The sequence below is a fragment of the Oncorhynchus keta genome, chromosome 2, assembly GCF_023373465.1.
Source record: "Oncorhynchus keta strain PuntledgeMale-10-30-2019 chromosome 2, Oket_V2, whole genome shotgun sequence".
Classification (NCBI taxonomy): domain Eukaryota; kingdom Metazoa; phylum Chordata; class Actinopteri; order Salmoniformes; family Salmonidae; genus Oncorhynchus; species Oncorhynchus keta.
Window position 1 is genome coordinate 32205512 of NC_068422.1, and position 26253 is coordinate 32231764.

The 26253-nt window shown below is 42.0% G+C and overlaps 1 protein-coding gene across 2 annotated transcripts in view; it reads right to left on the reverse strand.

Moving 5' to 3' along the window:
- Positions 1-26253, reverse strand: part of LOC118361214 (inactive phospholipase D5-like) — a 109350-nt gene that overhangs the window by 3662 nt on the left and 79435 nt on the right. For both annotated transcript variants that reach the window (XM_035740961.2, XM_052475407.1), the window contains exons 2-9: positions 25049-25185; positions 9712-9904; positions 5191-5299; positions 3591-3715; positions 1898-2095; positions 831-967; positions 479-644; positions 172-262 (exon numbers count right to left, since the gene is read on the reverse strand). In XM_035740961.2, the coding sequence (XP_035596854.1) occupies positions 172-262; positions 479-644; positions 831-967; positions 1898-2095; positions 3591-3715; positions 5191-5299; positions 9712-9904; positions 25049-25185 (1156 nt within the window). The remainder of the gene's footprint in view (positions 1-171; positions 263-478; positions 645-830; positions 968-1897; positions 2096-3590; positions 3716-5190; positions 5300-9711; positions 9905-25048; positions 25186-26253) is intronic.

Consider the following 26253-nt stretch of genomic DNA (forward strand, 5'->3'; position numbering starts at 1 on the left):
ATTAATCAGAAATGTAGATTAAAAAGTACTAGCCAAAGAGTCAATCCACCTCACAAGCAAACTAATCAACCTACCAACCAGTGACAGGCCAATAATTGAATAAACAAATCAATCATTCGTTCATTCGAAAAATACATATTAGTCATCTGAAACTCATGGAAGTAAACTCGCCTATGTACACAGCACTGTCTGTCACTATGAATCTGTTATGGTTGATTCCCTGTAGCGTGCCATCTCTCTGCTCCCTGGTGCTGAAGAACTTCTGCACAAAACACACAGAAGGACTGGCTTAGCAGTAGTGATGAATATGTTTTACACGATATACAGCACATGAGGTTTGCAGGTACAGTAGAGATTATAATATAGGTATGACGTGCCTGAAAACAAAGGCATGATGAGTGATGTTATACAGTTTGTATCCAGTTAATGAGGATGTAGGTGTGTGGTGTCCAATAATGTATTGTAGGTGCACACTCACAGCCTCCAGTGAACAGTTAGGGAGCTCCATACACAAGGTCTTCAGGGACCACACAAAGTTAAAGGTCAGGGGGTGTGTCTGCTCCCAGCAGCTTACTAACAGACGCACTTTGATGTTTCTCAGGATCAAGGCCTCCCGAATCATCCCATCTATACTTGACCAGTATCTGTCCAGGTAACAAAGAGTTACAAACACTTATCTCTTTGGTAATGACTGGTAATTATACACACAGTTACACAGTTTTATCCTATCAGTTTCATTCTATCAGTTATCATTGTGTTGTATAAATGGGCATGTGATACAATGCTAACAATAAGATTATCAGGTGCTGTCAGTGTTACAGATTGCTCACCTGTGAGAATTCCTGTTAGTGAGAGGCAGGTAGTCTGTAATGGATATGTAGATGAACTTCTTGGCCTTTTGGATCACATAGGATATGGCGTCGAGGTCTCTGGTCCTGTCTTTAGGGCAGAAGACATCTGGAGAGCTCTGCCACAAGATGATAACAGATACTTAAAATCAGTGGAGAGTAGAGAACTGAGGTCCTCATGTCAATGCCAGGGCTATATACTGTGGATGCAATCAATCATTGTCATTGTCGTCATCATCATCACCACACCTCTTGGAGCATATATTTGTCACAGCCTCTCTAAGAGTAAAATTATGATTTCTAAAGAGGTCATTAGTATTCGAACAGCAGCGTTACCTTCTCTCTTACTGGTATCTCCCTAGAACTGATCCTGTCTCTATGTTAATTATTTCTTGATATGTCTCATCCCCCTCTCTGTGTGTAAGCAGAATGTGTGTGTGATGAGAACAATGACAGATCACGGTTCACATGGATTGTTATCAATAGCGCCAATGATTGACGCTTCCTCTGCATTTCAGAAATGTTAATCGACATGAAGGGATGGGCAAGCCTGATTTATAGCGAGCCAACCACATGTTTTCTGTTGGAAGCAATGCCATCTTTCCTCCAGTCAGCATACATAACACATGAACTGATGAGTTATAGCGAGCTGTATTAGAAATTGCTTTTAACCGTCACCTCTCTTGAAAGTTATTACAACTGTGGGAGGACGTTGAAAATATTTACATCATATCAGGACTAATAAAAAGGTTGGAGCCAAGAAAAGTCTTCGCTAGGCAAATTAGTATCCATAAATATTGGCAATTTCTTATTGCGAGCAAGAAAAAACCCAGAATTTCTAATCTCAGAACGGTATTAATTAATTGAATATAAAGATGAGCTTGTCTCTCAGAATGATAAAACAAACATTGATACATTATTAACGGCATGAGTTTTTCCCTGACTATGTAACAAGACATGGAAAAACTCAAGGCCCTTGTTATAAGGTCATATTGTAAGGACAAACTCCTAGCCTTAAGTATAAAGCCATGGGTGAGAATGTCACTCACAGAGAGAAAGACATCAGCCTTGGTGTTGTTGAAGAGAAGTGGGAGGTTTTCATCTTTGTTCCACAGGGCACTCAGCCTCTTGGACCAGATGGACGGTACAAAGTCCTTATACTGCAGCTGCCAGTAGAGGTTGAATACCCTGTGCAGGTCCAGTGCCAGACAACTACAGTTGTAGATGATGATCCCCAGTTCTTTCATCTAAGAGACAACAAAGCAACAACACAGATGTTGTAAGATGTTAGCACGTGCCCCAAGGAACTTCACCCACACCCAACTTTACCCTTTCTCCACCCATCTCCTCTTCTTCTCCCTTCCCCCTTTCTCCACCCATCTCCTCTTCTTCTCCCTTCCCCCTTTCTCCACCCATCTCCTCTTCTTCTCCCTTCCCCCTTTCTCCACCCATCTCCTCTTCTTCTCCCTTCCCCCTTTCTCCACCCATCTCCTCTTCTTCTCCCTTCCCCCTTTCTCCACCCATCTCCTCTTCTTCTCCCTTCCCCCTTTCTCCACCCATCTCCTCTTCTTCTCCCTTCCCCCTTTCTCCACCCATCTCCTCTTCTTCTCCCTTCCCCCTTTCTCCACCCATCTCCTCTTCTTCTCCCTTCCCCCTTTCTCCACCCATCTCCTCTTCTTCTCCCTTCCCCTTTCTCAACCCATCTCCTCTTCTTCTCCCTTCCCCTTTCTCCACCCATATCCTCTTCTTCTCCCTTCCCCTTTCTCCACCCATCTCCTCTTCTTCTCCCTTCCCCCTTTCTCCACCCATCTCCCCTTCTTCTCCCTTCCCCTTTCTCCACCCATCTCCTCTTCTTCTCCCTTCCCCTTTCTCCACCCATCTCCTCTTCTTCTCCCTTCCCCCTTTCTCCACCCATCTCCTCTTCTTCTCCCTTCCCCCTTTCTCCACCCATCTCCTCTTCTTCCCCCTTCCCCCTTTCTCCTTTACTTCCATTCCCACTCTGTCCTCTCCTTCCTCCTACTCCCCACACTTCCATTTACCCTTCTCCCTTGTTCTTGTCTCCCCTCCACAGCTCAGTGCTTCTAGCCCCTTCAGCCCTGACCCCTCCCATCCTCTCCTACCCTCTTCTGGCCGTGGACAAGGCAAATAGTCCTCCAGGCACTTCCAATCACCAGGCTTCTCCTATCCCCTCTCACAACTGGGGTTTTCAAGTGATGCCCTTTTCAAGCAAGGGTTTATTTCAGAGAAGTGCTAAAGATAGACAGGCTAGGTACAGTGAATGGGGTTACACTTTAATGAACCGTTGTACTTTTCCAGCTTTGAGCAGCACATGAAAGAATGTCCACATTTCCTTTTTGTCCCTACTCAATTAATTCAGTTTTCTGCCAACTATAAGGTTGCATTTGTTTCCTATTCAGTATGCTTGTGCAACCTGAGCCAATTAATGTATGCTGTTCTCCTAGGGTAAATAGCAGTGTTTGAATAAATATTTATTGCTGAGTCATGGGACAAATCACCAGAGAAGATGGCTGTACACAGTGGCCTCAACATACCTGTCAAATATCAGAACTAAAAATCAAACAGTGTACACAATTGGTTGGTAAAAGGGTTTACGTAATCAAGGTATGGAACAAAGTCAAGATGAGGTGTACTCATAGGTGGTCTCATTGAATTGGGTAAAAATGTTACAGAAATATACACAGGTACACTAGGTGAAATAATGTAGTGAATATACTAAGATACCGTGGACAGTGAACGCCAGTCCATGGTGGCACTGCCGATGTAGATGTGCTTCCTGTCCACCACCCAGAAAGAAGAGTGCAGGAAGCCTTTGGTCAGGGCCGTCATGTTAATGTAGTGCACCTCACCTACACAGGTGGGAAAAGACACAGAAAATGACGGAGATAGAAATCTCAGCATTTGATGTATGTTAGTATTGTGTGTAAGATGGGAGCCATGATGTAACATCCCTCCTCGAGGTAAGTGTCAAGACCATATGAATGCGCTGCAATAAAAGTAATTTCCACTATCAATAGTAATGATATACACATTGTTTTCTGTAAAAAGTGGCACTATACAGTACAAGTTAAAGTTTGGACACATCTACGGATTCAATAGTTTTTCTTTATTTGGACTATTTTCTACATTGTAGAATAATAGTGAAGATATCAAAACTATGAAATAACACATTTGATCATGTAGTAACCAAAAAAGTGTAAAACAAATCAAAATATATTTGATATTTGATATTCTTCAAAATAGCCACCCTTTGCCTTGATAACAGCTTTGCACAGTCTTGTGATTCTCTCAACCAGCTTCACATGGAATGCTTTTCCAACAGTCTTGAAGGAGTTCCCACATATGCTAAGCAAGTGTTGAATGCTTTTCCTTCATGCTGCGGTCCAACTCATCCAAAACCATCTCAATTGAGTTGAGATCGGGTGTCACACCCTGACCATAGTTTGCTTTGTATGTTTCTATGTTTTGGTTGGTCAGGGTGTGATCTGAGTGGGCATTCTATGTTGGATGTCTTGTTTGTCTATTTCTATGTCTGGCCTGATATGGTTCTCAATCAGAGGCAGGTGTTCGTCATTGTCTCTGATTGGGAACCATATTTAGGTAGCCTGGGTTTCACTGTGTGTTGGTGGGTGATTGTTCCTGTCTCTGTGTTTGCACCAGATAGGGCTGTTTATGTTTTCGCACGTTTATTGTTTTTGTTAGTTTATTCATGTATAGTGTCTTTATAAATTAAACATGAATAACCACCACGCATTTTGGTCCGCCTCTCTTTCACCAGAAGAAAACCGTTACATCGGGTGATTGTGGAGGCCAGGTCATCTGATGCAGCACTCCCTCACACTCCTTGGTTCGAAAAGCCTTTACACAGCCTGGATCATTTATTTGGGCTGCACTTTCTGAGGTTGGTAACTCTAATGAACTTGTCCTCTGCAGCAGAGGTAACTCTGGGTCTTCCTTTCCTGTGGCGGGCCTCATGAGAGCAAGTTTTATCATCAGCACTTGATGGTTTTTGGGACTGCACTTGAAACTTCAAAAGTTCTTGACATTTTTGGGATTGACTGACCTTTTAATGTCTTAAAGTAATGATGGATTGTCGTTTCTCTTTGCTTACTTGAGCTGTTCTTGCCATAATATGAAATTGGTATTTTACCAAATAGGGCTATCTTCTGTATACCCCCTACCTTGTCACAGCACAACTGATTGTTGTAAACAAAATAAAGAAAAATCCTGGAATGAGTTGGTTTGTCCAAATGTTTGACTACTACTGTATATGGAAAGTAAATGTAGCTGTAACTCTGGTGATATGGGTTACAAAATGACTCACTCAGACGAGAGAGGCTCTTGAGCTCTACAGAGTTGATCATTCCACTAGCTATCTTCAAATTGATTCCCTTCTTCTTCAGCCCCTGCAGTCTTTGCAGCAAAGCCTGACCCTGTAAGCAAGAGCACAATCAATAGCATCACTATAGGTCATCAAATTCTGGTGTGTACTGGATGTGTTTTATAAGGGATGTTTAGAAAATTCCTAACATAGTAGGAAAATTACATACGGGCAGTGTCCAATTCTCTGAATCATCATTCATGGATATACCCCTACACATGAGTATACACATTCAGGGATATACCCCTACACATGAGTATACACATTCATGGATATACCCCTACACATGAGTATACACATTCGGGGATATACCCTACACCAGGGATATACACATGAGTATACACATTCGGGGATATACCCCTACACATGAGATATATACATGAGTATACACATTCAGGGATATACCCCTACACATGAGTATACATTCATTCAGGGATATATTCACATGAGTATACACATTCAGGGATACACATGAGTATACACATTCGGGGATATATACACCCATTCAGGGATATACACATGAGTATACACATTCAGGGATATACCCCCACATGAGTATACACATTGAGTATACACATTCAGGGATATACCCCTACACATGAGTATACACATTCATGGATATGAGTATACACATTCAGGGATATACCCCTTCACATGAGTATACACATTCAGGGATATACCCCTACACATGAGTATACACATTCAGGGATATACCCCTACACATGAGTATACACATTCAGGGATATACCCCTACACATGAGTATACACATTCAGGGATATACCCCTACACATGAGTATACACATTCAGGGATATACCCCTACACATGAGTATACACATTCAGGGATATACCCCTACACATGAGTATACACATTCAGGGATATACCCCTACACATGAGTATACACATTTGGGGATATACCCCTACACATGAGTATACACATTCAGGGATATACACATTTGGGGATATACCCCTACACATGAGTATACACATTCAGGGATATACCCCTACACATGAGTATACACATTCAGGTTGTATACACATTCAGGGATATACCCCTACACATGAGTATACACATTTGGGGCCATTCAGGGCTACACTGAGTATACACATTCAGGGATATACACATGTTACACATTCTTTCATAGCCATGTCCCACTCAGGTCCCTGTCCATTTTTAAACTGGGGTTTCATTTCAGTGGAGCACAGGAAACAATTGCTGCAGGCTAAAGCGATTCGTTTTGCAGAGCCTGGAGGCACCTTTTCGGGTCAAACTGCCAAGGTGAGCAATTAGGCATGACACTAATTACACTGAACAAAAAATAAAAACACAACATGTAAAGAGTTTCATGAGCTAAAATTAAAGATCCCAGAAATGTTCTGTATGCACATAAAGCTTATTTCTCTACAATTTTGTGCACAAATTTGTTAACATCCCGGTTAGTGAGCATTTCTCCTTTGCCCAGATAATCCATTCACCTGACAGGTGTGGCATATCAAGAAGCTGATTAAAATGCATGATCATTACACAGGTTAACCGTGTGCTGGGGACAATAAAAGGCCACTCTAAAATGTAGTTTCGTCGCACAACACAATACCACAGGGAGCGTGCAATTGACATGCTGACTGCAGGAATGGCCAGCAGAGCTGTTGACAGAGACTTGAATGTTCATTTCTCTACCATGAACTGCCTCCAAAGTCGTTTCAGAGAATTTGGCAGTAAGTCCAACCGTCCTCACAACTGCAGACCACATGTAACTACGTCAGCCCAGGACCTCCATATCCGGCTTCTACACTTGCGGGATTGTCTGAGACCAGACACCAGGACAGCTGATGAAACTGTGGGTTTGCACAACTGAAGAATTTCAGCACAAACTGTCAGAAAGTGCCTCAGGGAAGCTCATGTGTGTGCCCATCGTCCTCACCAGAGTCTTGACTTGACTGCAGTTCGGAGTCGTAACCGACTTCAGTGGGCAAATGCTCACCTTCGATGGTCACTGGCATGCTGGAGAAGAGTGCTCTTCACAGATGAATCTCGGTTTCAACTATACCTGGTAGATGGCAGACAGCGTGTATGGGGTCGTGTGGGCCAGCGGTTTGCTGATGTCAATGTTGTGAACAGAGTGCCCCCATAGTGGCGGTGGGGTTATAGTATGGGCAAACTGAAGCTACAGACAAAAGAACACAATTGCATTTTATCTATGGCAATTTGAATGCATAGAGATACCATGGCGAGATCCTGAGGCCCATTGTCATGCATCATAATGCATGGCCCCATGTCACAAGGATCTGTACACAATTCCTGGAAGCTGAAAATGTCCCATTTCCTCCATGGCCTGCATACTCACCAGACATGTCACTCATTGAGCCTGTTTGGGATGCTCTGGATCGACATGTACAACAGCGTGTTCCAGTTTCCGCCAATATCCAGCAACTTCACACAGCCATTGAAGAGGAGTGGGACAACTTTCCACATGCCAAAATCAACAGTGTGATCAACTCTATGCAAAGGAGATTTGTTGCGCTGCATGAGGCAAATTGTGGTCACACCAGATACTGACTGGATTTCTGATCCACGCTCCTACCTTTTTTTAAAGACATTGGTGACGAACAGATGCATATTCCCAATCATGTAAAATCCATAGATTAGGGCCTAATGAATGTATTTCAATTGACAGATTTCCTTCTATCAGTAAAATCTTTGAAATTGTTGCATGTTGCATTTATATTTTTGTTCAGTTTAACTAAACACCAAGGGGCTGTCCAAAACTCAAGGCTGCCATTTTAGCCAAACCCAAGTGTTAGTTTAACCTCAGTATAAGCAGGGCTGTTTGGATGCTAATGGCTGTCAGCTGTTTTGGAGTCTGCCTGTGTGCCAACACAGTGGATGGGCTCAGCTTTGCCTGCAACCTAGGACTACTAATGGCACATTCTGGCAGAAAGATACCTAGCCTGCAGTATGTCTATACATACAATGTGTGAGGTATGGATAAGACTGGGCTTAAAGTAACTGCCCGGTGTTTCCAGATTTCTATGAAATAGGTCCTCTACTTATTTACAATATGAGTGTTTTGTTTAAAAAAAAAAGTTTTTAATTAAGCATGTTAAAATCAGCTTTTCTGTGTTGGAATGGTGCTGCGTTCCCCAAACAACAGAATGGTGTGGGCGTATACCGGTCATTATAAATATTCACACGTGTAGACTGCTGATTGACCAGCTCATCCTCCTCTAGACTGCTGATTGGCCAGTTCATCCCCCTCAGGAGGATGACATCATACAACTAGCATTTTCTAAACGGTCTGCTTGAAATAAAAGATTGAGGTGGGGATATTTTAATTTTTTTTCTCTCCAATGTAGGCATTGACCACAAATACAAGTATAGGATGAGTAAACAACATTATTTTGGTATTAGTTAACAGAATATGAAGGTTTTAAAGGGAGATTTTCACTGGCTGATCTTTGAAGCTTATCATAGAAAGCAAGTCAAAGCAGGTGGAATAAGGGGAAAATATGTCATTTGTATTCTAGGTCAACAGTTATGAGCATCTGGTTTTGCAGACAAGAAAAAGACTATTAGTAAAACTGCAACGTAAAGTAAGCATTATGGCTAGGTGTGATAACCCACGTACCAGTGAATGGCAAGACAATTGACAATTAGACTATAATTGCTATATTTTAATGTGAAAATAGGATTTTTTTTCAGGTTTAAACCTGCGATGAATTACATACATCTTTATGTGCACTAACTAATATCATATGCAAATAAAATGTATGGTTCAACACATTACCTAGATCTCTAACTAAATACAAATATAATAGATAAATATAATACCCACTGCTAGTAGCTCAGTTGGGCATCAGTCCAAAACGATCGTTCAAAACAATATTGTGACGAAACATGCAACCCATGAACAGCAGCAGACCCCAGAGAGGGCAAAGGCGCAGGGGCAGGGCAGACACTTTCATTACAGGATTCATGTTTGACCAAATCATGGTTTTAGATGGCCATAAAATATGATTTTTTGAGTGAAATTACAATGTAGAATGTGCTCTTTCTACATTTATAGGCACCCTTTCCGTTTTCTACGGACCATGATCTTGGCTGTCTAACTGATGACGGGGTCGAAGTGGGTCTTTTTGCTGGTGACTCGTTTGACTTTGAATGTGCGTTTGCGTGACCTCAGCCAACTGTTAAGCCAAAGACTCATTATAGATTAGGATAACAGAGAAATTGTGCAAAAATCGTTATTTTTTTACTCAACAGGCCCATGGGCTGCCATGTCACATTTTTCATTGTTTTATTTTTATACTGTTTATATGAACATATTTATTTTCAACTTTGACCAGCTTACCCAAGAAAAAAATGGTCCGGACATCTGGCACTTGCCAGAATTGCCAGATGTCCAATCCACCCCTGCTAATGCCTCACTTGGCCTGGGGGGCTACCTGGTTGGTTGTTGTGCTTACCTGCCTAGAAGATGGTAGGAAGCTTGATTCACTGTCAGAGGAGTTCAGGTTCCATTGTGGTGACACAATCTCCACAGAACGACCAGCCACGGCCAGGTCCAGTAGGCTATGCAGCCCAGCAGAGAGGGTGAGGTGGGCCGTACTATTCTTAGAGAAGGTGACATCTTCTGGAATATTCTCCACAAGCACTACCCTGTGATTGTAAAAGAGTGAAAATCATCCCATGTAATAAAGACAAATGGCTGTTTTTCAGGTTTGTAATGAAAAAGACCTGAAAGCCAGAGAAGTTTCATTAAATAAGCCCCCAAAATGTTCTTTCTAACAGATGAATTTACAGCACATTGAGCCAATTGTGTTCGTCTGTATTAGCCACAGAATCACCTGTAATTTGTGCAGCTGCCTTGGGATGTTGTAAAATGAGGTCATATTCATTGACTTTCACCTATGATTACCTCCTGCACTATGTTTTAGATTGAGAACACCTTCCGTCTGGGCATTATCACCGAGATAGATTTTAGGGGTGAGTAGAAGAGTGGCTGAACTGCCTTCTCACAGGAACACAATGGCCGAGCTCATAATGAAATGTAATACATTTCCCCATATGCTTTCAAGTAAAGTGAATTTTAGTATCATAAATGTAATGGAAATGAGACATTAATGGCAAAAAACATGTCTATACCCAGCCAGCGAAGTCCGAAGACCAATAGTCAGTCATCAAGCCTGGGTTGAAATAGTACTTGTTTTCTTTGAAATACTTCAAGCAGTAGATTCAGTCTGCTTGGATGGGCAGGGTTTGCAGTTTTGGGATTATTCCATTAGTTGAATTGCAACAGTCAAGCTCAATTAATTACAGTTAAAGTATTTTAAAGAATTTGAACCCAGGTCGTAGTTTTTTCTTTACACCACCGATACATTTCAGAAACACTTTATGTACTTGTTTCTATTGTGTCTCCAGTCATTTATCCAGGCCTTGGTGAAAAGGGGAACCTGACAACAAACACGCAACACAGTCCTAACCGACACCGAAGTATCTATTTTAATATGCATAGGCAGCACAATGCACGTCAAACTGTGTGCTATGCCACAAAAACATCATAACTAATTGCTCATAGCAATCTTCCAAGAATGTGCCACATTTTCCAAGAAAGTTCAGTCCAGGTATCTTGCCATTTGGGTGACAGAGAATTGTTCCCTGCTGTCCTTAATGTTTAAAACCCCATTCCAGCCCGGCAGGTAAACATATTGGATTTAATGTGTCAGGCTGAGTACTTTAGACACACTGCATGCTATATCAAGCCTGAATGGCTCCTGCTTTATCTTGCCAGGTCATTGATTCATACCGATCCAATGCTGAGCACACATTCTTCATGCTGGGAATTGGTTCAATATTGGAGGGAAACTCAGTAAATCATATAAAGCAGTAATGGGGTGAATGGTGAATGTAGACAACAATTCATTTCCTGGCTCTGGTTGATTCAGCAAGCTGATGGAATATTGTCAGTGCTGCAAAACCAAACTGACAGGTGATGAGACAAAAACATTAACTTACTGACTAACCACTTTATTCAGGTCAGGATGTTGGAGAAAGATGAGGAATATGGTAAAATAAGGATAAGCTGTTCAAATGTTCCATAATGAAAGCACTACATATCCCAAAGAGCATGGCAGTCAAATAAATGTATGTGAAATGAACTTGGATTGATTTAGGTCAGGATCAACAAAGTATTGTAGATTATTCTGATAGCTTTCAATCTCTAAAACATGTATTGCCAAATGCAATAACATGCAATAAACAAACACTGAAAATAGCATTCATTATCACTCCATGCATTATTTACCATTAGAATTAGAAATACGAAAGGGGCACCACACCAAATAGGACAGATAGCTCATAATAATCATCTCATAATGAAAAAAGCAGGGAAATGGAAAACCAGGTAAGGGTAACACGTAATCTTAATAAAAACAATAAACACAACCCATTTCCCTCAGAAAATCATGCATGGGGATTCTATATGCCTGTAGACAGCAAGCAGGTTTGTGTAAAATGAGAATAAGAAGAACATTTGTTTCTGCACTAAGGCAGTCCATTGATTTATTCACAGTCAGTGCGAATTACCCCACACTCATGTGAAATCCCATGTTCAGCCATGTGTGTTATTTGGACTGCAGGTGGAGGATCCATAATTCACATACAGTGCATCTGGAAAGTATTCAGACCCATTGACTTTTTCCACATTTTATGTTACAGCCTTATTCTAAAATGGAGACCCCATAGTGACAAACAAAAACTGTTTTTTAGAAATTGTTGCAAATTCATAAAAAAATAACAAACTGAAAAACTACATTTACATAAATATTCAGACCCTTTACTCAGTACTTTGTTGAAGCACCTTTGGCAGCGATTACAGCCTTGAGTCTTCTTAGGTATGACGCTACATGTTTGGCACACCTGTATTTGTTGAGTTGCTGCCACCACTATGCTTCATCGTAGAGATAGTGCCAGGTTCCACCAGACATGACGCTTGGCATTCAGGCCAAATAGTTCAATCTTGGTTTCATCAGACCAGAGAATCTTGTTTCTCATGGTCAGAGTCCTTTAGGTTCCTTTTGGCAAACAGAAAGTGGGCTGTCATGTGCCTTTTACTGAGGAGTTGCTTCCATCTGGCCACTCTAAAATAAAGGCCTGATTGGTGGAGTGCTGCAGAGATGGTTGTCCTTCTGGAAGGTTCTCCCATCTCCACAGTGGAACTCTGGAGCTCTGTCAGAGTGTCCATCAGGTTCTTGGTCACCTCCTTGAGCAAGGCCCTTCTACCCCGATTGCTCAGTTTGGCTGGGCGGCCAGCTCTAGGAAGAGTCTTGGTGGTGCCAAACTGCTTCCATTTAAGAATGATGGAGGTCACTGTGTTCTTGGGGACCTTCAATGCTGCAGAAAGTTTTCGGTACCCTTCCCCAGATCTGTGCCTCGACACAATCCTGTCTCGGAGCACTACGGACAATTCCTTCGACCTCATGGCTTGGGTTTTTGCTCTGATATGCACTGTCAACTGTGGGACCTTATATAGACAGGCGTGTGCCTTGCCAAATCATGTCCAATCAATTGAAGTTACCACAGATGGACTCCAATGAAGTTGTAGAAACATCAAGGATGAACAATGGAAACAGGATGCACCTGAGCTCAATTTTGAGTCTCATAGCAAAGTGTTTGAATACTTTGGTAAATAATGTCTAAAAAACTGTTTTTGCTGGAGCAGACTGGAGCAGACTGCCACGTGAAATGGTAGAAGCTATTTTGATAGCAGAATCCAGGGCTCTGTGAATGTTACCCATTTACAGTGCCTTCAGAAAGTATTCATAACGCTTGACTTATAGCACATTTTGTTGTGTTACAGTGTGAAATCAAAATGGGAAAGTCACTAAGATTTTCACAGAACATTATTATATTAAAAAAATCTTCAAGCTCTGACAAATTGGTTGTTGATCATTGCTAGACAGCCATTTTCATGTCTTCTCATAGATTTTCAATCTCATTTAATTCAACACTATAACTAGGCCACTCAGGTACATTCAATGTCATCTTGGTAAGCAACTCCAGTGTATATTTGACCTTGTGTTTTAGGTCAATGTCCTGCTGAAAGGTGAATTTATCTCCCTGTGTTTATTGGAAAGCAGAGAATCAGGTTTTCCTCTAGGATTTTGCCTGTGCTTAGCTCCATTCCATTTCTTTTTTATCCTAAAAAATCTCTAGTTCTTGCCAATGACAAGCGTACCCATAACATGATGCAGCCACCACCATGCTTGAAATTATGAAGAGTGGTATTCAAGTAATGTGTTAGATTTACCCCAAACATAACACTTTGATTTCAGGACATAATGTTAATTCCTTTGCCACATGTTTTGCAGTTTTTCTTTAGTGCCTTAATGTAAACAGGATGCATGTTTTGGGATATTTGTATTCTGTACAGGCTTCCTTCTTTTCACTCTGTCATTTAGGTTAGTATCGTGGAGTAACTACAATGTTGTTGATCCATCCTCAGTTCCTTCATATCACTGCAATTAAACTCTGGCCTCGTGGTGAAATCCCTCAGTGGTTTCCTTCCTCTCCGGCAACTGAGTTAGGAAGGACACCTGTACCTTTGTAGTTGTATTGACTGGGTGTATTGATCTACACCATCCAAAGTGTAATTCATAACTTCGCGCCCAGGCTCTGTCGTAACCGGCCGCGACCGGGAGGTACGTGGGGCGACGCACAATTGGCCTAGCGTCGTCTGGGTTAGGGAGGGCTTGGTCGGTAGGGATGTCCTTGTCTCATCGCGCACCCACCTGTGGTGGGCTGGGCGCAGTGCGTGCTAACCAAGGTTGCCAGGTGCACAGTGTATCCTCTGACACATTGATGCGGCTGGCTTCCGGGTTGGATGAGCGCTGTGTTAAGAAGCAGTGTGGCTGGTTGGGTTGTGTATCGGAGGATGCATGACTTTCAACCATCGTCTCTCCCGAGCCCGTACGGGAGTTGTAGCGATGAGACAAGATAGTAGCTACTACAACAATTGGATACCATGAAAAAGGGGTAAAATTCACAAAAAATAAAATAAATTAACTTCACCATGCTCAAGGGAATATTCAATGTCTACTTTCTTATTTTTTACCCATCCACCAATGCGAGGCATTGGAAAACATGGTCTTTGTAGTTGAATCTGTGTTTGAAATTCACTGCTCGACTGAGGGACCTTACAGATAATTGTATGTGTGGGGTACAGAGATTAGTCATTCAAAAATCATGTTAAACACTATTATTGCACACAGAGTGAGTCTATACAACGTATTATGTGACTTTTTAAGCACATTGTCATGCCTTGGTCTTAGTATTTTGTGTTTTCTTTATTTATTTGGTCAGGCCAGGGTGTGACATGGGTTATTGTGGTGTGTTTTTGTCTTAGGGGTTTTGTGGGGTGTCTACATAGTCTATGGCTGCCTGAGGCGGTTCTCAATCTGAGTCAGGTGATTATCGTTGTCTCTGATTGGGAACCATATTTAGGCAGCCATATTCCGTGAGTGTTTGGTGGGTGATTGTTCCTGTCTTTGTGTTTGCACCAGATAGGGCTGTTTCGGTTTTCGTTATTTCATTTCGTTATTTTTGTAGTTTCTGTATGTATAGTTTTTCCTTCATTAAAAATATCATGAATCATCATCACGCTGCATTTTGGTCCGATCCTTGTTCTACCTCTTCGTCAGAGGAGGAGATAGAAGAGAGCCGTTACACACATGTTTACTCCTGAACTTATATACTTGATATAACAAAGGGGTTGACTACTTATTGACTCAAGACATTTCAGCTTTTCATTTTTAATTAATACATTTCAAAATAAAAATAAACATAATTATACTTTGACGTTATGGGGTATTGTGTTTAGGCCAGTTACATTCAATTTCTCAATTTAATCCATTTTTAATTCAGGCTTTAACACAACAAAATGTGGAAAAAGTCAAGGGCTTTGAATACTTTCTGAAGGAACTGCATGATGAATGACTAGATATGCCTATGTTATAAAAGTCATAAAAAGCCATTGTTATTATGCGTTATTGTAAAGCAATTAGAAGTGTCTCTGATATATTGCTGAGAAATAACTCAAATACAGCGATATGGGGATAAATTCCCCAAATAAAAAGTAATAATATCACAGCCTGGGCCTGACCCTGGGGTTTCGTTGAGTTATAATACTGCTGTGGCTTAGACAATTCATTCATTCACACTCCAGATGCTGGCAGAACTTTGAGACTGTCTGTTTACTGTATAGTACATGACCAAGGTAGAGTGTGTTGGATGCTACCGACTGATGGTGTGCCAGAAAAAAATAAACAGATCATTAATTTATATGATCGACTGCCTATGAGGCTGATTGCACTGGTACTCAGTAGCCAAAAATACAAGTTTGACAAACTGTGCTTATGCCCCTTGATTCATTATCCACTATATGACTTGAAAATAATATTTTTGTGGGGACTTACATGTATAATGTCATGTATGAAGTACATAAACATAGTGTAAGGTCAGTGATAAGAATGTTAACCAGGGACACTGCGACTTCAGCGTAAGACTCAATGTTTAATGTCGGAGTGCTACACAATTTATACATGATAAGATCCCATGTGGCTCAGTTGGTAGAGCATGCCGCTTGCAACGCCAGGGTTTTGGGTTTGATTCCCACAGGGGAGCAGTATGCACTCCCCCCAAAAAATAAATACTGGAAGTCACTCTGGATAAGAGTGTCTGCTAAATGATGCAAATGTAAAAAAAAACTAGGCAAGAGTGTGGTTCCTTCTTCCATGGAAGAATTACCCATGAACTTTTGCTCCTCTTCCAAGAGCCAGAATAGCATTTCAAAATAAGATTCCCACACATTATGCTGTCACAATAAAGGTCCCACAGTACTCTTTACCGTAGGAAAAGAAGCGTCCGTGTTTCAGAACAGCAATGTAGAAAACTGTAAAATTAGTGAACAATGTAGCTTAATTTCTGTAGTCACGTTACAACAGAGAACATAAGTGCTTGTTTTGTCTTTCAGTCTTTTTGTATATTTCTATTTGTGTACTTCACACCAAAGTCTCTGAAATTGTCAGACAATGTAACCAGCCTGTGCCCCGGTAATAGGGACTGCCCAAAGTCCAGTGGGGGACAGCATGACTGTGTGGATCTGCACAGTAGCATTTGACAGTGTTCACTTTTTCATTGTTTGGCCACAGGACAAGCAGTTGAAGATCAGCTGTCATCTCCAGCTACAGTTTGTTTACCTTTGTCTCTACAAAGTGTGTGTGCATGGCGTGTACACGATGGTGTTGGAGAGTGGTGTTTCGAAGTCTGCTCTCCTCTGTGGCTTTGCCTGTCATATGTGCTGCAGCTGGGGAAACGCCCGCCATGGCTCAAATCAAATCAAATTTTATTTGTCACATACACATGGTTAGCAGATGTTAATGTGAGTGTAGCGAAATGCTTGTGCTTCTAGTTCCGACAATACAGTAATAACCAACAAGTAATCTAACTAACAATTCCAAAACTACTGTCTTATACACAGTGTAAGGGGATAAAGAATATGTACATAAGGATATATGAATGAGTGATGGTACAGAGCAGCATAGGCAAGATACAGTAGATGGTATTGAGTGCAGTATATACATATGAGATGGGTATGTAAACAAAGTGGCATAGTTAAAGTGGCTAGTGATACATGTATTACATAAGGATGCAGTCGATGATGTAGAGTACAGTATATACGTATGCATATGAGATTAATAATGTAGGGTAAGTAACATTATATAAGGTAGCATTGTTTAAAGTGGCTAGTGATATATTTACAGAATTTCCCATCAATTCCCATTATTAAAGTGGCTGGAGTTGGGTCAGTGTCAATGTCAGCGTGTTGGCAGCAGCCACTCAATGTTAGTGGTGGCTGTTTAACAGTCTGATGGCCTTGAGATAGAAGCTGTTTTTCAGTCTCTCGGTCCCAGCTTTGATGCACCTGTACTGACCTCGCCTTCTGGATGATAGCGGGGTGAACAGGCAGTGGCTCGGGTGGTTGATGTCCTTGATGATCTTTATGGCCTTCCTGTAACATCGGGTGGTGTAGGTGTCCTGGAGGGCAGGTAGTTTGCCCCCGGTGATGCGTTTGTGCAGACCTCACTACCCTCTGGAGAGCCTTACGGTTGAGGGCGGAGCAGTTGCCGTACCAGGCGGTGATACAGCCCGCCAGGATGCTCTCGATTGTGCATCTGTAGAAGTTTGTGTGTGCTTTTGGTGACAAGCCGAATTTCTTCAGCCTCCTGAGGTTGAAGAGGCGCTGCTGCGCCTTCTTCACAACGCTGTCTGTGTGAGTGGACCAATTCAGTTTGTCTGTGATGTGTATGCCGAGGAACTTAAAACTTGCTACCCTCTCCACTACTGTTCCATCGATGTGGATAGGGGGGGGGTTGTTCCCTCTGCTGTTTCCTGAAGTCCACAATAATCTCCTTAGTTTTGTTGACGTTGAGTGTGAGGTTATTTTCCTGACACCACACTCCGAGGGCCCTCACCTCCTCCCTGTAGGCCGTCTCGTCGTTGTTGGTAATCAAGCCTACCACTGTTGTGTCGTCCGCAAACTTGATGATTAAGTTGGAGGCGTGCGTGGCCACGCAGTCGTGGGTGAACAGGGAGTACAGGAGAGGGCACAGAACACACCCTTGTGGGGCCCCCGTGTTGAGGATCAGCGGGGAGGAGATGTAGTTGCCTACCCTCACCACCTGGGGGGCGGCCCGTCAGGAAGTCCAGTACCCAGTTGCATAAGGCTGTCGTACGGGCTAGGTGATGGCGGTCGTCTTTTTGGGTAGAACTTGTCGACTGCGTATACCTCTTGGTGGCGATGGCTGTAGCTCCTAGTGGAGGCTGCTGAGGGGAGAACGACTCATAAGAATGGCTGGAGAATAGCGAATGGAATGGCATCAAACTATGTATTTGATGTATTTGATACCATTCCACCTATTCTGCTCCAGCCATTACCACGAGCCCGTCCTCCCCAATTAAGGTGCAACCAACCTCCTGTGGTGGCACGTCCCGCAGCGATCAGCCATGGCACACTCACACAGGGGAGTTGTCCTGGATGAGGCAGATCTAGAGGGGTGCTCAAGGGAATGAACATTAGTGTTTCTATTTAAGTTAGTGTGTGTCAGAAAGGCTACCTCTGACTGAAGTTTGTCTACTACATGGGTGAGTGCATCAAGTTGGTAAGTTACTTTTCAATACTGCTGACCATGATTACTTCAAGTTTAGATAGCTGGCTACACTAACTTTCTAGGGGTGTGCATCTTTTCCTTTCAAGACGATTCAATATGTAATATTCTCTCAGAAACTGTGCAATGGGTTTGATTAGTTCTCTCAAATGTAAAAAAAAAATCCTCAGTGGTTGAGTTAGGCACGAGATAACCGTTAGACCCGAGGACATTTCTGCTCATGAGCTTAGCTAGCCAAATAGTAATTTCTATCGGAGAAGCAGTTTCTGCCTACTTCATACTGTCTTTGCCTAAGCTAACTAACCAGCTAACAAGCTAGTAGAGCTGGATAGCTAGCATAAATACCTTGTGGAGAGCTGAAGAAAAATCCCAATTGAAATTGTACAATATATATATATATATATATATATATATATATATATATATACAGTATATTTTTAATTATACCGGTCCCAAGTTGTTTTAGGTAGTCAGTCTTACCAATGTTAAAAGTATTGAGTGCAGTCCTCCCGGATGACGCAGTGGTCTAAGGCACTGTATTTCAGTAGTTGAGGCATCACTACAGACCCAGGTTCGATCCAGGGCTGTGTCGCAGCCAGCATTGTCCGGGTTAGGGGAGGGTTTGGCCGGCCGGAATGTCCTTGTCCCACTGTGCTCTAACGACTCCTGTGGAGGGCCGGGTGCAAGCATACGGTCGCAAGTTGTATGTGTTTCCTCCTATACATTGGTGGGGCTGGCTTCTGGGTTAAGTGAGCAGTGTGGCTTGGCAGGGTTGTGTTTTGGAGAATGGATGGCTCTCAACCTTTGCCTCTTCTGAGTCCATAAGGGAGTTGCAGCGATGGGACAAGACTGTAACTACCAATTGGAAAAAGCATTGAGTGCATAAAGCATTCTCCATAGTGCTCACGGCAATACTCACTGAGCTAGCTAGCTATTTAATTAAAATCCACAAACCAGCATGGAGTTCGTAAGCTCTCATTCTTCTTGAATGAATCACCAGCTGCCACTAATTTGTAAGGCCGATAACAATGTTAACTCGGGACACTGCGACTTTAGCCTGGCTGACGTGACCCACAGGGCAGGGAGAACTGCGAGTTGTGACACACTGGTCTGGAAAGGAGGCTGTTTGTTAATGCAATATTCTCTCAGAAATTGTGCAATGGATTTGATTGGTTCTCTCAAATGTAGAAAAAAATACTCAGGGGTTGAGTTCTCTCGTTGTTTGGATTTGAAAATCCAACCATTGTATGGAAGGGGGCAGTACTCTGGGGCTGTGTACTGTAGCTGTGTGTGTGGGTGTTTGAGTGAGAAACACACAGGAGGGCCAACCAGCACAGACCCCTTAATTATCTATGCATTATGCTGACAACATCGAAGAGCCATTCTAGACTTTCAAAGTGAGGTGTTAGCCAGACTACTGCGACTTCCGTGTTAGACTTGATGTTTAATGTCAGAGTACTACACAACTTAAACGGGACAAAATTATAACATGAGCAAGAGCATGGCTCCTACTTTCACTCCAAACTCAAGTATTCGTTATCCATGTACAATGTTCCCTCAAATCTTTTGGGGCACTGAGCAAATGCCAGGTCTGCTGAGCGCAAACTTGAACATTGTGAAAATTCGGGGAACTTCTGGTGCACATTTACTGTGAAAACTGAAGCTGTACATGCTTTAAGTTACAGTTATATCAGTGGCTGAGTAGGCTACTGTGGCTAGTTGATCCTAATGTAGGCCTATCAGAGTGGCTTACCACCAAAAACAATGGAGAAAATACATCTCATAACATTTTAACATGAAAATAGCATTTTCTATCATTCAGCCTACAGTAGTAGCCAATGTGTGGTGTTCAATGTAGATCTACATTCAATTAAACTTTTGGAAAAAACATGCAGGACTTGACATTAACCTCTTTATCCACTTGTCCTTCAGACAAGGAAGTGACTAAACATGTGTTGTTTGATACAAGAAACCACTTTACAAAATACCATTTATTATTATTACCATCAGTGGTGGAGAAGGTACTCAATTCTCATACTTGAGTAAAAGTAAAGATACCTTAATAGAAAATGACTCAAGTAAAAGTGAAAGTCACCCAGTAAAATACTACTTGAGTAAAAGTAAAACAATATTTGGTTTTAAATATACTTAAATGGAATTTCTAAAATGTACTGAAGAAAAAGTATAAACCAGTTCTAATTCCTTATATTAATCAAAGCAGACGGCACCAACATTTTTTTATGGATAGCAAGGGGCACACTCAGACATAATTTACAAACAAAGCATTTGTGTTTAGTGAGTCCTTCAGATCAGAGGCAGTAGAGACGACTAGGGAAGTTCTCTTGATAAGTGTGTGAATTGGACCATTTTCCTGTTAAAATGTAAAGAGTACTTTTGGGTGTCAGGGAAAATGTATGGGGTAAAAAGTACATTATTTTCTTTAGGAATGTAGCGAAGTAAAGATATAAATAGAAAAGTACAGATACCCCCAAAACCTACTTAAGTAGCACATTGAAGTATTTTTACTTAATTACTTTACACCACTGCACACCTTTACTACAGAGAATCAAACAACTTGTGTTACCCTCTGCCTATTGGCTACTTAGCTTATTCAAGACCGTCTCAAAATACAACACTGCCCATTTAAGAGAAAAAAAGCTCTTTACCTGACTTGCTTTTCAAATATGGCGAGAAATACACACATTTTGTGCTCTTGTAACAAGCAACCACTCCCCCATTGATGACGAGAAATGAGCTACAACTGGGCTAATAACTCACCTACTAGAAAAGAATATGAACAAATATGCTCATGTGGCTACATGCAACTCTCGCTTTGATCTCAAAACTAGTGCATCTACTCGCAGCCACTCATGTCATAAACATAGTCCAGTTCAAAGTTAATGGCACAGATCCATATATGGCAAGGGTCTATTTGCTTATACTGTAGGTCTACTGCAGCTCTGATTGTTTATGCCACACCGGTCTGTGTAGAGTATGAGCCTGAGTCTTGCCTGTCAGTGCAATTGAATCCTACTCCAATGCACTCCTTTTACAATAAAATCTCTCGCATAGTTCGTTTTGCATACTAAATCTAGCATAATTTGTTTTGTTTCGGGATGTTGCATTGAAAGTTACTAATATTGTGTTGATTCGATCACGTCCCACAGTATAGGGAAACGTTGATAGTGTTTTAACCAAAGGGGAAAACTAGAAAGTTGAGTAAAGTTCAACTGTACTTCGCAGCGCGGGTTGATGTGTCTTCTGCGCGGCAGTCCCGGGGAGCTATGCACCCACGCACACACCCAGCTTATAGGGAACATTGTCCATGAACCTTTGCTCCTCTCCCAACAGCCAGAATAACATTTTTAAATAAGATTCAAACACATTATGTTATCACAATAAAGGTCCCACAACAGTATAATTATCCAACTGCAGTATCAGGAGCAGTGGATTTCATAGAGATATTCTCATCAAAGGTCTTCCAGTAAAATAATACCAGTGTAAGGATTTTCTAGATCCATCACCATCCGGAAACTACAGTATTTGGTTTCAAGCCTGCCACTACACAGCCCTGGATCAATATGTACCTCGTCAACAGACATTCAATACCAGCAATTAGACATATAGAGGAATGCACAATAGGATCACATCTTAGTCACTATCTATAATGTTGTCATCAAAGAAATCTTTAGATGAACCTAAAGTGGTAAGGAAGAATATCATCATTATAATGCATTAGTTGATGTTAGGCATGAATGGTTTGATACACCTTGTATTGCAGTGTGCACAGTTTGACAATTGGGTATAGGTTGACAGTTAGACATTACCCATTCAAGTCACATTTTCTGGCATCGGGAAATAAAAGAGCTTAAACAGTATATGTCTGAAAAGCATGGAAAGTACATCAGCACGTGCAAAAGTACAAGAGAAAGAGATCTAGAGAGATGCTATCAGCCCCGATACTGCTTACAGTACATTACGTGCACTAAGCTCTACCATGGCATAGCTACATTTAATCTTTAAGAGAACCCAATCCTTCGAAACATCATGCCATTCACAATCCCAGGCAACTGATGCTAAGACTGGAGCCAATGGGATCAGGCAATGCAAGACGTCCTAAATTAGCCCAAGTTGACAGCATGGAGATGTAGCCAAGATCAACAGTGGCTCCAAATACTGACAGCTTGCAAAGAGTCATAAGGACGAAAGCAACACTACAGTATGTTGATCATTCTGAGCTTCTCTCTGACACACTGCAGCCTGAGCTGTGAAAATGTCTGACGCAGCACAGTAGTTTATGCTTTCTGATCTGCACACAAGATTTTCATTTGATAAAATATTCTGATATTGTGGCTGATGTAAACATGGCCTTTGATCCCTGCCTCACAAAGGTCTGTGAGGCCTGTTGGCCTATGAGACATAAAAAAAATACATATGCCGGATTCTGAGATAGAAGTCATTGATTTTATCTACACCTGACTGACTTAGCGGACGAAGCTAGGTCCACTCTAACTGAATGAGCACGGTGGATTTTCCTATTCCTCAAACAATCAAATGCATGGCTCAAGATAAATGATTCCTCATACAATGCTTTCAGATGTGCCCTGTCATCGATGCAGTCCAATAGAATGCCATCTCGTTTCAGAAGTTCGTATTTGTTTACCAAGCATGATTCATTCCACTCTAGAGAGCATCCTGATTAAAGGAAATCTGCATAACAGAAACAAACACTGTGGTTTAGAGATTTAGGCACACTGCTAAGACGCATCAGCGCAAGAGGAGCATTTCTATTTGACTAAGTGGTGAGAAATGACTGTACCACCCTGGCCCTTTGATGATGCCAGGACAATAAATGTATATTTTTGGTGATGTGTGAACAAATGCCTCTCTCTCTTGTCTCAAAGTCCCAGGGACCCCACAGAGTAACAAAAATCAATTTCAACTTTAGAAGTTGGAATTACATTTTCTACCCTCATTGAGGAGAGAGATGTCGGACAGATTGCTCTTGAGGGCGCAGATAAATGTCTGGAGTGGGAGAGAGATTCTGGTAACAAGCAACCTGAGCCAGTGCACACAGGCAGATGATTTACTAATGGAACACAGAGTAGAGTCCAATTGAGTAATAACCAACCATGTGCCTGCCTGCCTCAAATGAATCTGCAGAGGAAGACATGGCTACATGCACCATGAAATTGGAGGATTCATTCCCTATACTCTTTTGTCTGGCTGAAATACACACAAGCCTGATTGCCGGTATCATGTTGATGGGCTAGCAATGGAATGCATTCAAAGGGAACAGCGTACACTACATGACAAAAAGTATGTGGAAACCTGCTCGTCGAACATCTCATTCCAAAATCATGGTCATTACTTTGGAGATGTTCCCTCCTTTGTTGCTATAACAGCCTCTAAGCTTCTGTGAAGGCTTTCCACTAAATGTTGGAACATTGCTGCAGGGACTTGCTTCCATTCAGCCACAAGATCATTAATGAGGTTTGGCGCTAATTTTGAGCGATTAGGCCTGGCACGCAGTCGGCGTTCCAATTGATCCCAAAGGTGTTCAATGGAGTTGAGGTCAGGGCTCTCTGCAGACCAGTCAAGTTCTTCCACACCGATCTTGACAAACCATTTCTGTATGGACCTCGCTTTGTGCACAGGGGCATTGTCCTGCTGAAACAAAGAATTCTCTTCACTGGAACTAAGTGGTCTAGCCTGAACCATGAAAAACAGCCCCAGACCATTATTCCTCTTCCAGCAAACTTTAAAGTTAGCACTATGCATTGGGGCAGGAAGCGTTCTCCTGGCATCTGTCAAATGCAGATTTGTCCGACGGACTGCCAGATGGTGAAGTGTAATTAATCACTCAAGAGAATGCGTTTCCACTGCTCCAGAGTCCAATGGCGGCGAGCTTTAAACCACTCCAGCCGACGCTTGGCATTGCGCATAGTGATCTTAGGCTTGTGTGTGGCTGCTCGGCCATGGAAACCCATTTCATGAAACTGCCAAAGAACAGTTATTGTGTTGATTTTGCTTTCAGAGGCAGTTTGGAACTCGATAGTAAGTCTTGCAACCGAGGACAAGATGATTTTTACGTGCTACGCGCTTCAGCCCTCGGCGGTCCCGTTCTGTGAGCTTGTGTGGGCTACCACTTCACGGCTGAGCCGTTGTTGCTTCTAGACGTTTCCAATTCACCATTGCAGTACTTCCAGTTGACTAGGGCAGCTCTAGCAGGGCAGAAATTTGACGAAAATGACTTGTTGGAAAGGTGGCATCCTATGACGGTGCCACGTTGAAATTTACGGAGCTCTTCAATAATGCCATTCTACTGCCAATGTTTGTCTGTGGAGATTGCATGGCTGTGTGCTGAATTTTATACACCTGTCAGCAACGGGTGTGGCTGAAACAGCCAAATCGATTAATTTGAAGAGGTGTCCACATACTTTTGTATGTATAGTGTATTTATGTATCCAGCTGAAATAACATGATTGACATGATTGACAGTGTTATTATAGTGTATAGAGAGAGGCAGATTAATATAATCTCGAAATTGAGAGATTGTGATGGCTGGAAGGTATCTCACCTGCAGTTCTTGTTACAGTTCTCTTCTGTTATACCGTCTTCATCCTCTCCCCAGACATCCACCGCCGAGAAGATCAAGGCCACCAGGACAGCGAAACAGCACACCAAAGCGAAGATTACGATGCATTTCTGCTGAGACTGCAAACGAGAAGAAACAAATTGACTGTTTGTTATTTTTATTTCGCCTAGAGATGGTCAAAGTGCCCCAACCTTGCACTCACACAGCCTGATGTATTGCACCACACAGCAAATCATAAATGATAGCAGCGTGTTACCAGGGGAATTTTACACAAACATGTACATACTGTGCATGGCCACATGTTCAGGCTCCACCATATGGCTCTACCATATGGAGAAGAGAAGCCAACAGGGAACCCACTAAAGAGGCCTTTTAATTCCAACCTGGTATTTATAGCCACTAACTTGACATATTTAGGCTGCATCCTGGATCCATATGGTGAAAAGGTGACCCTTGGTTGGAAGGATAATGATGGGAAAAGGGAGAACAAAGTAGTTACAGGGAGGACAGGGCTGGTGGTAGAGTGAACTACTGAAAACAGGTTGATTTTGCCCTAAATCAATCATTTATGAGAAAGTACTGCTCGGGGCTTGTCCAAATCACATGGGACACTTGGACCTTGGCTAAGCCTGAAAAAGTGATATTGTAATGGCAGAAAATCTGCATTGTATACAGTATATCATCACAACACTGTATTTATTAGTCTCTCTCAGACATATCATCTAATAAAATAATTGTGGGTATATCAATAACAAGGTCTTGAGGTCTAATGTAGTCAAATTTATTTTTATTAAAGTAAATATACCTGTGAAAACTGTGTGAACAATATTATGTATGCTAATGGTGCACCCTTGTTACTAATTATGCTTTGATGGCAGGTTCACTGTCAATGGGGCGGCAGGGTAGCCTAGTGGTTAGAGCGTTGGACTAGTAACTGGAAGGTTCCAAGTTCAAACCCCCGAGCTGACAAGGTGCAAATCTGTCGTTCTGCCCCTCAACAGGCAGTTAACCCACTGTTCCTAGGCTGTCATTGAAAATAAGAATTTGTTCTTAACTGACTTGCTAGTTAAATGAAGGTAAAATACAAATGTTTCAGCTCCTCTGTGCAACATCTGATGTGAGAGTGCTAAGCTATATTCACTCTGCTAATTATGATCCTCAAAGGACACCAGCTGATGAACAACATG